The 17,559-nt window shown below is 54.7% G+C and overlaps 1 protein-coding gene across 1 annotated transcript in view; it reads right to left on the bottom strand.

Moving 5' to 3' along the window:
• Positions 1-17,559, bottom strand: part of Aldh4a1 (aldehyde dehydrogenase 4 family, member A1) — a 30,936-nt gene that overhangs the window by 2,234 nt on the left and 11,143 nt on the right. The window contains exons 2-14 of the mRNA XM_005409797.2: positions 15,817-15,910; positions 15,173-15,265; positions 14,241-14,288; positions 13,405-13,560; positions 12,033-12,182; positions 11,870-11,944; positions 10,684-10,871; positions 8,452-8,525; positions 7,387-7,583; positions 7,175-7,222; positions 6,496-6,648; positions 5,643-5,764; positions 4,965-5,083 (exon numbers count right to left, since the gene is read on the bottom strand). Coding sequence (XP_005409854.1) covers positions 4,965-5,083; positions 5,643-5,764; positions 6,496-6,648; positions 7,175-7,222; positions 7,387-7,583; positions 8,452-8,525; positions 10,684-10,871; positions 11,870-11,944; positions 12,033-12,182; positions 13,405-13,560; positions 14,241-14,288; positions 15,173-15,265; positions 15,817-15,910 — 1,517 coding nt within the window. The remainder of the gene's footprint in view (positions 1-4,964; positions 5,084-5,642; positions 5,765-6,495; positions 6,649-7,174; positions 7,223-7,386; positions 7,584-8,451; positions 8,526-10,683; positions 10,872-11,869; positions 11,945-12,032; positions 12,183-13,404; positions 13,561-14,240; positions 14,289-15,172; positions 15,266-15,816; positions 15,911-17,559) is intronic.

Genomic DNA, 17,559 nt, shown 5'->3' with positions numbered 1-17,559 from the left:
CAGGAGGATCATTGCGAGTTCGAGGCTAGCCTGAACTGCATAGAGAGACCCTGTCTCACAAAGACAAAAAAATAAAATAAAATAAAATTAAAAAATAAAAAATCCTGTTACCCCATTATTGGGATTCAAGAAGACCTTGAGAATACCGAAGGGGTAGAAAGAGATAATCACAGAAAACTTCCCAAAACCTAGAGAGGGATACAAATATCCAGGTACAGGAAGGTCAAAAGTCACCAGTTAGATTTAACTTAAGCAAGTCTACCCCAAGATATACTATAATCAAGTTTTCAACGGTGAAAGATAAAGAGAAGAGTCTCAAGACTGCAAGAGGAAAGAAATAAGCATGTCCCAATTTCCTCAACGGCAGACTTCGCAACAGAAATCTGACAGGCCAAGAGAGTCATAATAAAGGTAGAAACCAAATTTCAAAATGGCTACAAGACCATACTAATAGATAATCACACTAATTATAAATTAATTAAATTCTCCAATTAAAAGATAGAATGACCGAATGGATTTAAAAAGACCCAAAAAATCTGCAAGCCGGGGGTATAGCTCAGCGGCACAAGCACCTGCCTTGCAAGCAGAAGATCCTGCTTATAAGAAACTCACATCAGGCCGGTGTGATGGCACACACCTGTAATTCTAGCACTCGGGAGGCTGAGGCAGGAGGATCATTGCGAGTTTGAGGCCAGCCTGGGCTATAGAGTGAGCTCAAGGCCAGCCTGAACTGCATACAGACCCTGTTTCAAAAAAGACAAAAAAAAAAACAACTCACATCAGGCCAGGGATATAGCTCAGCAGCACAAGCACCTGCCTGGCAAGCACAAGGTCCTGAGTTCAATTTCCAGTACAAAAAAAAAAACCCTCACTGTTAAGAATACATGCAAAATAAAAGTGAAGGTATAGATTAGATATTCCATGCAAATGGAGCCCAAAAGATGCAGGAGTAGCCATACTTATATTAGGTAAAACAGACTTTGAAGGCACAAAGAGAAACAAAAAAAGATATTATATAGTGACAAAAACGTCAAGTCAGCAAAAAGAAATAACAATTCTAAATATATATATGCAATCAATATCAGAGCACCTAAATATACAAATTGAAAATTAATAGATCTAATAGGAGAGACAGATTCCAATACAGTAATAGTAGAGAACTTTTAACATACACTTTTATCAATGGACAGATCATCCAGACACAAAATCAACAAAGAACAGAGTGAAACTGTACCTTAGGGACCTGACAGACATCTACAGAACATTCCATCCAGCAACTGCAGAATGAATATCCTTCTCATCAGCACATGGAAATAGGTCATCAAACCAGTTTCAAGAAAAAAAAGAACTGTGTGTGGTGCTCAGACCCAGGGGCTTGTGCAAGCTAAGCATCCACTCTACTACTCATTTATATCTCTAGCCCACAAGTATTTTTAAAATTGAAATCATACGAAGTATCTCTGTCTAAATACAATGCAATAAAACTAGAAATCAATAATCAGAAAAATTTTGCAACTATAAAAATACATAGAAATCAGACAACTTTTCTACAAACAACCAATGAATCAAGAAAGAACTCAAAAAGAAAGTTAAAAATGTCTTGGAACAACTGAAAAGGGGGACACAATGCACTAAAACCTCTGGGACACAGCAAACACAGGACTATGAGGAAATTTTACACCAGAGAAGGATATAAATATCCAGGTACAGGAAGGTCAAAAATAGATTCCAATATAGTAATAGTAGGGAACTATTACTATAGTTCACCAATCCATCCCTACATCAAACAAGTAGAGAGGTCTCAAACAATCAGTGAAGTTCAAGGAGCTGAAGAAAAACAAGAATAAACCAAGCCCCAAACTTGCAGGAGGAAAAAAAATGATCATCAGAACAGAAATAAATGGAATAGAGACTCAAAAATATATAAAAGATCAACAGAACCAAATGATGGCTTTTTAAAAAGATAAAGAGAACTGACAAACCCATAGCTAGACTAAGGAAAAAAGGGGAGAACAGATTCAAAATCAGAAACATGAAGAGAGACATTATAACTGATACCACGGAAATACAAAGGGTCATTACAGAGTATTACAAGAAACTATATACCAGCCAGGCATGGTGGCACACACAATAATCCCAGCACTAAGGAGGCTGAGGCAGGGGGTTCGTTGCGAGTTCGAGGCCAGCCTAGGCTACAAAGTGAGCTCAAGGCCAGCCTGAAATGCATAGCAAGACCCTCTCTCAAAAAGACAAAGAAAAAAAAAAAAAAAAAAAAAAAAGAAAACCCCAACGACTACCAAAAAAGTGTTAAAACTAATAAACTTCATGACTTCATGAAGCTGCAGAATACAAAGCTGACATACAAAAATCAGTAGCATTACTATAGACCCATAAAAAATTACCTAAAATAGAAATTATACAATCAATCCCATTCATAATAGCTACAAAAATTTTTTATTACCTAGGAAAAAATTTAACCATGGAGATAAAAGATCTCTACAATGAAAACTATAAAACCTTGATGAAAGAAGTTAAAGAGAACAGGGATGTGCTCAATAAAAGACAAACACTCTATGTCCACGGCTGGAAGAATCAATGCTGTTCACATGTCTCAAATAGGACAGACAAGTAAGTGAACTAAAAAGCTTCTGCACAAAGGAAATGAACATCAGATTGAAAAGAAAACCAAGGGGCTGGGGATTTAGCTCAGTGGCAAAGCGCCTGCCTGGCAAGCGCAAGGTCGTGAGTTCGGTTCCCGGTACCGGAGAAAAACCAAAAAAAAAAAAAGAAAAGAAAAGAAAACCAAAAGAATCAACCAACAGTGATACCAATTCTTGTCTAATTATTCCAAAAAAACGAAGAGAACAGAATTCTTCCACACATTTCCCAAAGCCAACATTACTCTGATACCAAAACAAAACAGTTCATCAACAACAAAAAAAAATCTGCAAGCCGGGGGTATAGCTCAGTGGCACAAGCACCTGCCTGGCAAGCGGAAGGTCCTGAGTTCTATTCCCAGTTCCAAAAAGAAAAAAAGAAGAATCAAAAGCAGAAAATCTGCAAACAATACATCTGACAAGGAGTTAATATCTAGAGTATATATGGAACTAAAAAAAAAAACAATTTAAAAAGGAACAATTAACCTAAATAGACATTTTTCAAAAGAAGATATACTAAAGACCAATAGGTATGTGAAAAAAGTGCTCAACGTCACTAATAATTAAGGAAGTGTAACTCCAAACCACTGTTAGATACCTGCTCACTCCAGTAAAAGTGGCTAAAATCAAAAGGACACATGATCACCAGAGCTGATAAGGATGTAGCAAAAAGGGAATGTTGGCGTACTGTTGGCGGGAAAGTAATTTAGCACAGACATCGTGGAAAACAATATTAAAGACAGAACTATGATCCAATCAGCACTCCCACTACTCCATATGTATCCAAAGGAAATGAAATCAGTGCATCAGAGACACCTGCACTCTCACGCTCACTGTTGCACAGCAGCCAGGAAAAGGAAGTAACCTCAGCATTCATCAACTGATAAATGGACACAGAAAATGCGGTACATATATGCAGTGGAATACTATTCAGCCATAAAAAAGATGGAAACCCTGTCATTTATAACAATGCAGATGAAACTAGAGATCATTATGCTAAATGAAATAAGCCAGGCACAGAAAGACAAGTACCGTACGATCTCATTCACATGTGCAATCTAAGACAGTTCAGCTTAATCGGGCGTGGTGGCGCACACCTATAATCCCAGCACTCAGGAGGCTGATGCAAGAGGATCAAATGAGTTCGAGGCCAGCCTGAACTGCATAGCAAGACCCTGTCTCAAAATAAAATCAATCTTCTCATCTAAAATAGTTCAGCTTTACAAGCTGAGAGTAGAATGGGTGGGATAGAGAGGTGGGGAAATGGATACTAGGTTATGTTTAGTAGCAGCAAGATGCTCTGGTGTGCTATTGCGTGGTAGGGTGACTGCAGGTAACTCCTGTGTTCTATGTATTTCAAAAAGCTAGACGGAAGGATTTTGAATTTTTTTCACCATAAAGCAATAAGTGTTTGAAAAGACAGATTTGAGTTGAAAATGACACAATGTGCACATGTAGCAGAATCACATGGGGGCTGGGGATTTAGCTCAGGGCTGGGGATTTAGCTCAGCGGCAAAGTGCCTGCCTGGCAAACGCAAGGTCGTGAGTTTGATTCCTGGTACCGGAAGAAAAGACAAAAAAAAACCCCAAAACCAGAATCACATGGTACCCCATTAACATGTACCACTCTCGTGCCTATGTGTCAGTTTTAAAAATTAAAGGAAAGAAATTCTAAATATAAAGCTATTTATCTTTCATACTAAATCAGTAACAGCAAGTCAGCGCTCTCTGGGAGCTATAAGCAGTTCTGGCAATTTACAAAACGTGAAGAGGTGTGCATGGGAGTCGGTTCTGTAGCCAAGTAGGGCAGAAGTGTGGAGAACCCTCGGCTTGTGACGGGCATCCGAAGTGGGGGGCATCTTGTGGGGCTGCACCCCGAACCTGGGGTTTCTTCTAGCCTGGGCAGCTGGTGTCAGAGCCGAGGGCAACCACAGGACCCCGAGGAGAATTCTGCCGAGAACCACGGAACCCCACACACTGGGCTCAGCCCTGGCTCTGATGCAAGGAAGCAGCACCCTTTGACAAGTCACCGTCCCTTCTGGGCCTGTTTCCCCATTTGTGAAACAGAGGGCACAGGACTTCAGTGATCTCGAGCACAGCAGTACAGTGTAGGTGCTGGAGCCAAAATTACAATCCCTGCACCTCAGTTTTCTTTTCTGTAAAATGGGAAGAAGGAAGGCACTTTTGTTCATGCTCGCCAGGCCCAGTGAGAGCTTGGTTGGTGCCTGGCGCCGTTTCTGTTTAACACCCTTGAGATAAAGGTTCTGGGGTCTCTTGCCAAGGACACAAGAAGGGAGACCTGCTCACCAGAGGCTCGGGATCCTCCGAAGGGCTGCTGGCCCACCACCGAGCCAGTGGACTTGTCGTTGATGTAGAAGTTGCCTGCAGCGTTTCTCAGCATCTTTGTAGCTTCCTGGACAAAGCCCCTATAAGAGGAGTCACCAGTAAGAGGGCACCCAACCTGTATGTCCTTTCTGTCCTGGGTCCAACCTCGAACGCCCTGCTCAGCTGCACCGGCTTTCCAGGTTAAGCACGGGGGCCATGCGTGGGGCAAATGACACTGGCCAGCTGCTGGCAGTGGGCCCTGGGTGGGTTACTTAGTCCCTGGGGAGTTACAGAGTCTCTCAGGGGAGAGGCTGCCACATTTCTACCACACGCCCACTCTGAGGTCAGAAAGGGCAGACGGGGTCAGGCGCCTCACTTCTGCTCTGCAGCATGGGGGCGCCACCTGGCTCACTGGGGCTCCATTGGCTCTGGGGGAGCTGCTCAAAAGCTCCCTAGCCCAGTAGCCTGTACTTCTAATCAAGAGCCCAGGGCTATGTGCACCTTGCTGGGCCACCTGCCTGCCTGTCCAGGCTGAAGGGGAACCGAGAGAAAAGAGAAAGAGGGGGCATCCATATCAGGAACCATCCCCGGGAGAAGAGGACAGGCTGGGAACAGAGATAGGCCATAGGGATGAAGGCTGTGGGGCTGGGGCCCACTCACTTATCCTGGGCGAACACTGCCCCCGTGAGGCCATAGCTGGTGGTGCTGTCGACAAGCTGCAGCGTCTCCCTGTACCTGTCGTCTGGGTAGACATAGACGGTGAGCACAGGCCCGAAGATCTCCTAAGAGAAGCAATGCTCAGCGTCCCCAAGTCCCCACTCTGCTTCCCTCTCCCCATCCTGGGGCCTCTGTCCACACCTCAGCCAGGGGCTGCTTCCTCCGGGGTTCCCCGGGAACAGCGGGATACATGGCTTCCTGCCCTGCCCACTCCCACCTGGCAGAAGATCCAGCATGCCCTGGCCTCCTTGCCGAACCCGGCCCTGGAGAGGAAACGGGCCGGGGCCTTGGAGACAGGAGGCTCCTGGCAACAGCTGGTGCCGGAATTGCCTCCTCACGGTCCCCTCTGCCCTCAAGGGCCAGGGAAAGAATCCAGCCCCGCATTTATGTGCTGGGCAAGTGCCTCAGCCTCTCAGAGCCTCAGTCTCCATCAAATTGGAGTGGTAACACCACCTGGTCTCAGCCGATGCCAGCTGCGGCCGGCCCACAGGGGGAAAGCTGCCACCATTGCTACCGCAATCAGTTGCCACAGTTGCTGGTGTGGCCGTGCGTGGCCATGAGTAGCAGGGCTAGGACCCGGGCGGGGCCGGCAGTGACAAGGACAGAGCACAGGATTTAGATAGGGAGGCTGGGGCTGAAGTCCTGGCGCGGCTCTGCCCCGGTGTGAAAGGTTCCCTTCAGGACCTGTCTCTCCTCTGTGAAATGGAGCAGCGGAGAGGCAAACACCTCCCTGTGCCCTGCGTGTGCTGCTCTCGAGAGGGTCCTGGCCCGGGCCCCGGCAGCCAGCCCTGGTTACCTCCTTCATGATGGGCTCCCGAGGGTCCTTGCTCTCCACGATGCAGGGCTCCACGTAGTAGCCCACGGAGTCGTCGCACTTGCCCCCGGCCAGGATGCTGAGGCTGGGTGAGGAGCGCGCGTGCTCCAGCCACTTCTTGATGCGTGCGAAGGACTGCAGCGGGTGGCGAGTGTCAGACAGGCTGGGGGCTCCCCGCAGCAGCCTCCTCCACCCCCAAACCCCCAAACATCTGTGCCCAAGGGGCCGGTGTTCTGGAACAGGGGCAGAGCGGTGGGGGAGGGCTGGCTCCGGCTGAGCCACGGCAGAGACGGGGATGGACCTACGAGGATGGACCTGCGTCTGGGTGTATGTGCGCGCGTGCGTGTGTGAATGCAGGGTAGAACGACAGAGGTCACTTGTAAACACACAGGTAACTGTGTAGGTCTATGTATGCTACACAGATCTGCATGGCCGCGCTCAGGGATATGCACACACGTGTGCATGTGTACTTAGGTGCATGTGAGCACACGGGTGGGCCTGCCTATGCACCCGTGCAGGGAGGTGTACGCCTGGCTCCTGAGCTGCCTTGCTCAGAGCAGCAGGGTTGAGTGCCTCCCTGCAAGTCAGAGCCCCTGGAATGTCTTCCTCCTCCCGACCCTGGGCTTAGCGCCCCCAGGAACGCCCTGCTTCCTGCCCATACCTTGGCATCAATCACGGCGGAGAAGAAGGTCCCGAAATCCTCCGTGGGCTGCAGGCAAGGGAGGGAGAACCCAGGCGAGGTGAGCTGCTGCGGCCGGAGGGAGGGAGGGAGCCCCCGCCACACGCCTGCCCCCACGCGTCCTCCCACGTCCCTCCCCCCTGCACTCTGACAGCCCAGCCCCAATCCCATCAGCCACCCGCTGGGCCGCTCACATCGCCCACTTTGATCCTGCTGTGCTCCTCCAGCAGCCGCCCTTTGATCTGCGGCCACAGCGAGCTGGGCACGTAGAGGCGCGAGCAGGCGGAGCACTTCTGGCCACCGTACTCGAAGGCCGAGCGGAGCGTCCCGCTCACCACGCTGTCCACGTCGGCCGAGTGGTGCACGAAGTGGAAGTTCTTCCCGCCGCACTCTGCGGGGAACGGGACAGGAACGAATGACCGGGGGCTCCCCCCGCCCCCCGCTCGCCGCCCGGCTGCACCGCAGCCCAAGCCACTGCCCGCACCGCCCATGGCGCCCCGGGTCTGGTGCCAGCTTCACAGATCACAGATAAGGAAACGGAAGCCAGGAAGGGTGAGGGGCGTCAGAGGTCATCAGCGGCAGGCCACCACACCCTTCTGCTTGGCTTCGTGGCTCAGTGGAACACCAGCTAACACCACTCGCCACCTGCCCGGCTTCCTAAGAAGTGTTTTATGCCACGACCCCCTGCGGCCTCACAGCTAGAGCTGCCGTTACTCCTGTTCCACAGACAAGAAAACTGAGGCAGAAAGACGAAGCCACACACCCCAGGCCAGGTGGTGTAACTTCCTCCCGGGAGGCCGAGGGAAGGAGGCCCTGGGAACAGAAACCTGAGTCCCTCACTCCGGGGGCTCCCGGTTAACCTCACAAGGCTTGGACGGTGCCGGGAGAGACTGGAAGCTGGAGAAGCTGCGGCTGACCCTGTGCCCTCTCCCTCCGACACCCCATAAGCCTCCAATCCCAGCTCGGCTGCCAATGTGCCGTGTGACCCGGGCGGCCCTTCCCTCTAGGTCTCAGCACTTTCCCGAAGAGTGTCCCACACGTGGCTTGCGGGCATCTACCACAATCAAAGACACCACGGTCCCTCGGTCACAAGCAGCGAGGGTACTGGAGAGGCAGATGCACAACGCTCCATCACTGCAGAAAGTGCTACCAGGCAGCGCGGGGACCCAGGACCCTCCCCCCTCTTGGCTGGAGGCACCCTCACCTCCAGCTCCTCTTCTCGTTCCTAGAACCGGAGGATGGGGGGTGGGCGCTCTTACCTCCAGCCAGGCGCGGGAAGGTACGGAACCGGTCCAGGTTCTGCGCCACCTGCTTCCACAGGTGTTTGAAGGTGCTGCAACCACAGGACAAGGAGGGGTGAGGAGCTGGGCTCGGCCATGGTGGGGTGAGGGTCGCGGGGTGGGGAACAGGCCCCACAGAGGAAGGCGCTGAGAAGTCAGGGGAGGGGTAGAAGTCTGCAGCCCAGCAGGGGGTGAGCAGGGGTCACAGGGGTGGAGGGGGACCGGGTAGTAGGGGTAGCTAGGAGGCAAGTTGGTGCCAAGAAGGTCGAGGCTTTGAAACCTGAAAGTGCTGGATTCTGTCCTGACTCTGATATGCAGGGCTGTGTGACCTTAGCCTCATTACTTAACCTCTCTGAGCCTCAAATTCTGAACTTCACCTAGGACTTGGAGAACAAGCCCAATGAGGCAGGGCTGTGCTGTGTGGGCTCCAACGTGAGTCCAGAGCCGAGGCTATGTGGGGCACACTCGGGGTGCCTGACAGGGAAAACACACTACCAGGTACAGGGACAACCCTGGCCCCACCGCCCAGGCACCCGGGCCCAAGAGGCCAAACTGAGGAGCATCCCGGGCGAGCGCGCTTCAGCCCCAGCCCCAAGCTGCTGCCTCCTCATCAGGCTCCCACTGTGACCGACCTCAGCCCCGCAAAACAATAAAAATGCTAATCACCCCGGAGCCCATGACACAGCAGCTAATACTAATTTATGACTTTCCTACCTTTACGCCACCACCACCGCTCAGCAGAGCGTGGAAGCGGGGACCAGGCCCGCTCCGCCCGCTGATAGGCAGGCACTCGGGGCCAGGGGCTGGAAAACAGCCCTCCTCAGCGATTCTCACGGCAACCCGAGGGGCGGGAGGGGGTGGGGGGCCTGAGGCCGAGAGAGGGCGTGAGAAGCAGCCACTGAAGGTGTCCCAGCAGAACCAGAAGGACCCAAGCTGCACACCTGCACACCTGCACGCCTGCAGCCACACTCTTCTTCCTCCAAGCTGGCTCACCCGGTACCCGCCTGGGAGCAATGCCCCGTCCGCCCCCAGCCTGGGCACTTGTTCTCACCTGTCCTTCCCCACCCCGGCCTGTGAACAGGCGCTGGCCACGCACCTCCCTGCCATGTTCACCAGCTCTGCCCGCTGCATCCCTGCTGTCCCATCCCTGGATCGGGGCCACCGTCTCTCGTGGGGTGCCCACGCCTCCCGCTTCCTGCCGCAGAGCGCCCCCCGAGAGTGACCATCTAGGACAAAGGTGCCAAGGCGGAGGCCTGCAGGTGCCAGGCAGGGAAAGCCATCATCAGCCCATGGTGCCAAGCGAAAGTGCAGGCCTGGGGGCACCGGAGCATCTGGGTTCTCGGAGGAGCCAGCATTGGGATCTTTATATGAAATCGCTCCAGTGACACAAGGTTGGGCCATCACTATTGAAACCCAAAGAAACGAGATAGAGCCACTGCCAGGTGCAACCTAAAGACCATTATCTGCAAACTTGGCTGGAGATTCGACTCTGCTTACGCCACCCCTGCTGTCTAAAACATTCTGTGGCTCCCGTCAACTTCAGAATAAAGTCCAGGGCCACTGGAGAGGTGGGACGGACAGCAAGGACCTTGCCCTCGGTGCTCACTCACTTCCAGTGTCAGCAGGAGCCCAGGGCCGCACACAACCGGGGTCGGGGGGGACAGTGGAGACCATGCCTGCCTCCGCCTCATCTCCCTGCTCCCCGCCATCACCCTCCCGTCCTGTGGCCCCAGAACTCCACGCTCCAGCCACACGGACAGGGACAAGAGACACCACGGAAGTCATCCGTGCGCTTTGCCCTCTGGCCCTTCCGTCTCCCAGAATACCTCCCCCCTCCCCGCGGCCTGGTGAACTTAGACACTGAGACACCGCCTCCTCCAAGAAGCCTACCTGACTCCTCCTCCAATTCCGATCCCCCAGTGACAGCGAAATCAAGACGCCCCAAAACCAGAGGCTGCTTCCAGCCAGCACAGCTCCCCATTTGATCTTTACAAACACCAGGTAAGGTAGAGATCACTGTTCCCACTGGACAGGTGGGGAAAGGAGGCTCGGAGAGGTGGGGTGGCAGGCCCCTGGCCACACAGCGAGAGGTGGGCATGGCCAGCATGTGGCATCTGGGTACAGCCTGAACCCTGGGCAGATGGCAGGAGACAGGGCGGCTGCCAGTGAACTTCCCCTCCGTGGCCACCACGCCCTACACCCAGGACTTACGGCACGCTGCCTGTGAAGTTGATGCCGCAGAGGTGCTCCGAACTGGTGACGGTGTCCCCAAATACGGGCCCATCAGCTGGTACGAACTGGATGATGTTGGGGGGCAGGCCAGCCTCCCGGAGGACGCGGTACACAGTGTAGCTGGCCAGCATGGCGGTGTCACTGGGCTTCCACAGGACCACGTTGCCCTGGAAGTGTGGCCATGATTCACACAGCTGGGAGCCTCTGGCCCTGACCCCCAGCCCCCAACAGCATGGTCATCCCTCACCGAGCCAGGATGTCCCCCACCTAGCCCTGCTCTGCAAGGGTCTATGCTGTGCTCCAGAAGCCCCAGTCCCTGCTTGGCCAGGGCTCCCCTCCTCCACAGCCTGCGTCCACTCATCCTGCCCTGGCCCCCAGGCAGATCTGTTCTCTGCGGCTCCAGGCGCTACCTGGGTATGGCTGCTGGCAGGCTCTCTCCAGGTGTCCAGGGTCAGTGCACCTCAGGCACACAAGGACCTGTGTGTGCACCCTGCAGACCCAAATGCCGAGGATCTGCAAACACCCTGCATGCACGCACGGCGCACACATGCATGAGCTTCAGCATCCGGCTGCCTGCCTGGAGGCCAGACCTCCCAAGCACGATGTCAGCCCTGCCCTGCCCTGCCCAGGCTGTCTGCGGGGACCTCAAATTAGGACAGCCACCTCCACTCCACTCGGATAACGGCAACGGGGCCCAATAACTGCAACGCCACCGGCCCTCAGACAGACTAAGCCCAAACCTGTTCCATCATCCACCAGCCATGTGGCCTTGACAAGTAAGTCACCACTGCGCATCAGCTTTGTCATGAGCCAAAGACACATCATCGCAGCCTTTCCGCTCGCGGCTGCTGGGAGAAGTAAAGGAGCGCACCTCCTCACGAGTGCCGCTGGCGGCAGCAGGCCCTGCGGGGTGAGCGCTCTGGGCCAGGCCTCACCCAACCCTCTAACGGACTCCCCACTGCTCCCACTTTGCAGATGAGGACAGTGTCTCCGAGAAGTCTGCCTGAGGTCACTCAGCAAGGGACAAGGCTGAGATGCAGAGTAAGCACCAGAACCCAAAGCCTATCCACGCCCCAAGCTCACAATCAGCCCTGCCGGCCTCTGTCTGCCGGGTCGGGGCGTGTGACAAGCTGCAGGTGGGCTGTCATCTCGCTGTCCCCCTTACCATCAAGGCCGGCGCCCCTGACAGGTTGCCACCAATTGCAGTGAAGTTAAAAGGTGAAATGGCTGCCACGAAGCCCTGGAGACAGGAGAGGTGGTGAGGCCGAGCCCGGGGCTTCCTGCAGCCCCCGCCACCACCCACCACCCCCTCCATCTGCGCGTGGTACCTCCAGCCCCCGGTACACCACGCGGTTGGTGCTGGGAGGCACGCTGATGGGCTGCTCCCCCTCCAGTTCCATTGCAAACTGGGCGTTGAATCGGAAGAAGTCGATGAGCTCAGCCGCAGCGTCGACCTCGGCTTGGATCACTGTCTTGCCCTGCAACACAGGGCTGGGCTCAGCGGCAACAGAAGAACCTCCTGGTGTGGTGGCCTTTTCCTCACGGCAAACACAGAGCCGGGCCCCCGTGGACCGGAAACCTGCGGAAGGCTGACCCAGCCTGAGCAGGGGACCGGCTGGATGACCTGGGCGGGTGTGGAGCTGTCATCCCACCTCTGTGCAGCAGAGGGCGCTCCCGGCACGGGAACAGGGGAGCAGGCGGGAGCAAATGGGCAGCCTGGATCTGGCTTCTGTAATCTGCCCCTAGGGAACCAGGTGGGTGGCACCCCAAGGTTCAGTTTCGGGAGTTGGTGAAATTGACCCTCTCCCCCTTGGCTCCTTTCCCAGCGCACTGTGTGGGCAGCAACACTCTCGCTGGCTACACATTCACTCAAGAATCTTCTCATGGGTTTCCGGAGCTCCCTGAAGACACCGGAAGCGGCAGACACAGACACACACAGACACACAAACACACAGATAGACAGACAGACACACACACACACACACACACACTAGCAGGAGAACACTTATGTCTGGAATGCTGTGGGACACAGTCTCAAAAAAACCAAAAAGACAAATGAAAACGTAAGAACTCAGCACACCCTGGTGCGACTGGAGCTGTGACTCCGAACAGCAAGCTCTGGGGAACAGCGCAGAATGAACCCTTGTGTCCCAGGAAGGTTCTGGAAGCATCAGGAGGAGGAGCCAGAAGGCTGGAGCAGTCGCTAAGAACTCACTCCAGTGAGGGGACACTGGGCAGTGGCAGAGGCAGAGAAGATGCCACAGGGTCCAGGGAGTCTCTTTAGTGACACCGTGGACAGGGCAGCCTGGCAGGGACACAGAGCAAGTGGCAGTGGGCAGAGGTTGGACAGGAGGCCTGGGTCAGGCTGAGGGTGTGGGACTCACCTCTCAGCGACGGAAGGACCTCGGGGACCTACAAGCCACGGACAACCTGCTCTGAGGGCGCCGGGGGCTGATGGACCCAGGAATCAGAGACTTCCTGGGGTCAGTCACTGCCGTCCAGAACAGGTGGCCCAGGGCAGAGACAGAGGAGGTAAAGAGGAGGGACAGGACTTGGCGCAGCATAGCCTGTCTGATTATTTCTGTCCCTCGTCCTGTCTCCAGGCCCTGTCCCTGCATACATCCCTGGGTCTCCAGTAGGACCCAGTGGCCAGAGGCTGCTGGCCAGCGTGTGCTAACAGAGGCATAGTGTGCGACTCACCTGGCCCACCATGGTCTTGGCAAGGATCTCGGCCCTGCGCGGCCCGCTCAGTATGTCTGCTGCCTTCAAGAAGACCTGGGCCCGGTCTGCGACAGGTTTCAGGTCCCATTCTTTCCTGGCAGCCAAGGCAGCCTCGATGGCCTTGTTGAGCAGGGCCTGATGGGAAAGGAAGTAGTGGTCAGGCTGCCTCTTGCAACAGAATGGCCCAGGGAAGGGGGTAGGGAGGGGGAGCGGGGAAGCCACTCTGCACGGGAAGACCCTGGTCCCCGGCCCGCAGCCCCTTGTCCCCAGAGCTGTGTATGGCCCGTCCCACGGCTGGCTGGGCAGCTCCCGGCTCAGACCACATCCTGGGGTCAGTCTGAGGCCCAAGTGACTGCCGGGCTGGCCAGCAGGTATTGCTCCAGTCTCTAAAGATCTAATCAAGGCCCCAACCTATCCCCGGGGCCCAGGGGCCCTGAACCCACTGCCCAGAGGCTCCAGGCATGAGGTCAGAACCGCAGTCTGAATCACACACGGGCTACTGACACACCAGGCACCAACTGCCCTCACCGCCACATGGCACGGCCCCCAGACCCTGCCGCAGGCCACCCCACCCCCTGCCTGGCTTTCATCGAGCTTCCAACTGCCGAGCTTTCCAGAGGACACTCACTCCCTAGACCAAAGTCTGCCCCACCGAGGGGGGCATGGCACACAGCCCAGCCCTGCCCAAGGCAGCACTCATCTGGCTGGAGTTCACCTTCACATGCCTGGGCCTGTCAGGCTGCCCGGAGAATCTACCCCTGAGCACCAGAGAGAAGCGGTGGCTGCAGTCCTCCCGCGCCAGCAGCGGGACTCACCTTGTCTGCGTAACAGAACTTGGCGACCTTACATCCGTGGTTAAATGGCTGGAAAGAGAGCAGAGTGGTCTCACTGCCAGGACGGAGGTGCCAGGACAGGTGGGGACGGGCCGAGCTCCGAGCTGCTGTCCAGGTAGGTCCTGGACACACTCACCCCTCTCACTTCCCCAAAGCCTTCTCCAGTGGCTCCCACACTGGCTCCTCCCGCCTGGAGGTCACTAAGCACCTCTGCACAGTGAGACACGAGCCCCGCATGGTGTTTTCACGAGATGCCCTCCCCGCGTGGTGTCTGGGTCACAGTCCAGGCGGGAGGCAGGGACCACAGACCACCATCTCTGAGGGAAAGTGTGGAGTCTGTGGGCAGACACGGGCAAATCCCAGCTCAGGGGCCTGCTGGCCCTGAGCCTTGCACAAGCTCACGGCCCCCTCTCCAGGGCTCCTGTCTGGGAAACAGGCACTGAACCCCACATGCGCAGCCTGGAGAGCAGGACCAGGAGGGATCATGGGTGGAAATTCTCTGGGCCAGGTACAGCACACGCTGGCCCCAGGGTCCATGCAGACAGAGCCAGATGAGAACCCCATTTGCAAAGGGGCCAACACTTCCCTCTCCTCAAATTACAGTCCGACTTTCCGGGCCACCTGCAGCAGCGTATGCCAAAGGTGGGCTCGGGGGCCCAGCCCTCTGCTCCCCACTTCCAGCGCCCCGTGGAATCCAGCAGGGAGAAGGGCAGATGCCGTGTGTGCCTCCACCGCCACTGCCACCTCACCCGTGGACAGGCACGCATGTGACTGGGTACACTGCCTTTAGCCTGCAAGTCTTGTGTGTCCACAGCACTCATGGGCTGGGAGGCAGGCACAGGCTCCGTGCTTCTCAGTCACCGGAGGGCCAGACCCAGGCGCCGGGAGACACGGCGTCCTCCTGGAGGACTTACCGACACCTGGTACCGCACGTCCGATGTCCACACCTCCTCATCGCCCACCACACATGGGATGGCTTCTGTCCGGCCCTGCAGATCCTTCAAGGCCTGGGGAGAAGGACCAGAGCGTGAATGAGCACTTCTGCCACTCTGCCTCTGGTCTAAAACCCTGAGGAGGGGTCTGCACATGGAGTAGCCCGGGCGGGACGTCACGGAGGAGGCCAGGACGGGCCGGGGGTCTCAGGAGGATGTGTGCGCCCCCACCTCACCAAGGAATTTCTCCTGCCTCAGTCTCCCTGCAGGACCGTCAGGCCTCCCTCACAGGGGCGGCGCTGCCTGGTCTCCCCAGCACCGGAAGATAAAACACTACACCTGAAACTTACACGAAATCCTGTGATTTGTTTAATTCCTGGTTATCAACTGGAAAATTACTTTAGTATAAAGCATCTGTGCACATGACCTCTGACCTGCCCTGAGAGGTCACCTCACTGCCCCCCGCTGCTGCAGGTTCAAGGGCTCCCAACCGCAGCCCGCCCAGCCCCACGCTGCCTCCCGGGGCTCAGGCAGGGGCAATTGGGCAAGGGCCACGGGTTCAGGGCCGTATCTCAGGGACCGTCTCCCTCCAAGCCTTGTACCCTGGGGTAACCCCACCTGGTTACCTTCTGAAGTGCTTCTCGCTCCGGGGTGCCCTTCGTGAACGCTAAGATGGGCTCGTTGGCCACCTGCAGGGATGAAGTGCGCTTCCACCGAAGGCTGGGCACAAGGACAGAACAAGGACAGGCAGGTCAGCAGTGGCCACTGCGGGCCCCCAGCGCCCCACTCTGCTGGGTGTCCCGGAATGGCCCAGAAGCCTGAAACCCAAAGCCAGAGCAAGGCCTGGGGGAGGGAACTGGCCTGGAGCCTAAGACCCCACAGTCCTGGTGCTGCCACTGTGTGCTGTTGGGTGTGTGACTCACCTCCTCTGAGCCTGTTTCTAAGGTGTCACATGAGAATCACCTCACCCAACCCACAGTCCACGTGCGCCCATGCAACACAGTGCAAGCGCTCTGTACACAGAGCTCCTCCTGCTTTATTTCCCACAATGCCACCTTCACCCCAAGTTACTTCTTTCTCCAAGCTGAAAAGGCAGCATGTTCCAGAGCCGAGTCTCAGAATGGGAACCGGCTAAGCTCCCCTGGCACAAGAGCTGCGCACCCCGGAGGCACAAGGGTGTCTAAGATGTGCACTGTGAACTTGAAAGCTTGCCCTGAGCCCTGTTCCCGGAGACCGGGAGGGCTGGTTTGGGGAATCAGTGTCTGGTTCTGGTAGGATGAAGAATTAAAAATGCGGCTTCATTTAAAAATGAAAAGGGCAGCTTTAGGATACAAGCCTAGTACTTTTGTTTTTGTTTGGTTTTTGTTTTTGCAACAGGGTCTCATAGTTCAGGCTGGCCTTAAACTCAGGGTAATCCTCCTGCCTCAGCCACCCCAGTGCTGGGATTACAGACTGCGTCCAGCCTTGTTTTTGTTTTTGAGACAGGGTCTTGCTATGCAGTCTGGGGTACCCTTGAACTTACTATGTAGTAGTTGGGGTAGCTGAGGCAGGAGGATCACTGTGAGTTTGAGGCCAGCCTAGGTTACATAGTGAGGCTTTTGTTTTGTTTTGTTTTGTTTTGTTTTGTTTTTGTTTTTTAAGACAGGAGCTCACTATGCAGTTCAGGCTGGCCTTGAACTCATCATGTAGCCCAGGCTGGCCTTGAACTCATAGTGATCCTCCTGCTTCAGCCTCCCTGTGCTGAGATTACAGGTATGTGCCACCACACCTGGCACATAGTAAGTTTAAAGCCAGTCTAAACTACTTATCAAGACCCTGTGTCAAAAAAAAAAAAAAAAAAGCAAAAAGACTACACAGATATCCACCGTAAACCACTCTTCCACCTGTAAACTAGGCCACCACCCAAAATACCTAAAGATTATCTTCTTGTCCATTGGCCATCCCTCCACCCACCTACTAGATCAAGACCAAAACTATAAGTTATCAAAGTCTACAGGTTGCCACTGCCAAAAACACATAAATATTCCCAGTTCCATACACTCCATTCTCAAGTGCACCCTAAAATATCTGCCTAATAAACCCTTCCCGGCCCCATTACTGATGTGTCCTGAAAATTTTTTCCAAAACAAGAGTCAGCAAACCTGCAAACTGGTTGTACAAAAGGGAGGGATAAGTCTCTCGGAACCATGAAGACCCAGCCAGCCTGGCAACAGTCCCTGGGGATGGAATTTTAAGAATTCCTTGCTTGAGGGCTGGGGATTTAGCTCAGTGGCAAAAGTGCCTGCCTGGCAAGCGCAAGGTCGTGAGTTCGGTTCCCGGTACCAGAAAAAAACCAAAAAAAAAAGAATTCCTTGCTTGAATCCACCCAT

Source organism: Chinchilla lanigera, unplaced genomic scaffold, assembly GCF_000276665.1.
Source record: "Chinchilla lanigera isolate Chin_1 unplaced genomic scaffold, ChiLan1.0 scaffold00126, whole genome shotgun sequence".
NCBI classification, from domain to species: Eukaryota; Metazoa; Chordata; class Mammalia; order Rodentia; family Chinchillidae; genus Chinchilla; species Chinchilla lanigera.
Note: the sequence above shows the minus strand (reverse complement) of the source record. Positions and strands in the feature narration are given on the sequence as shown.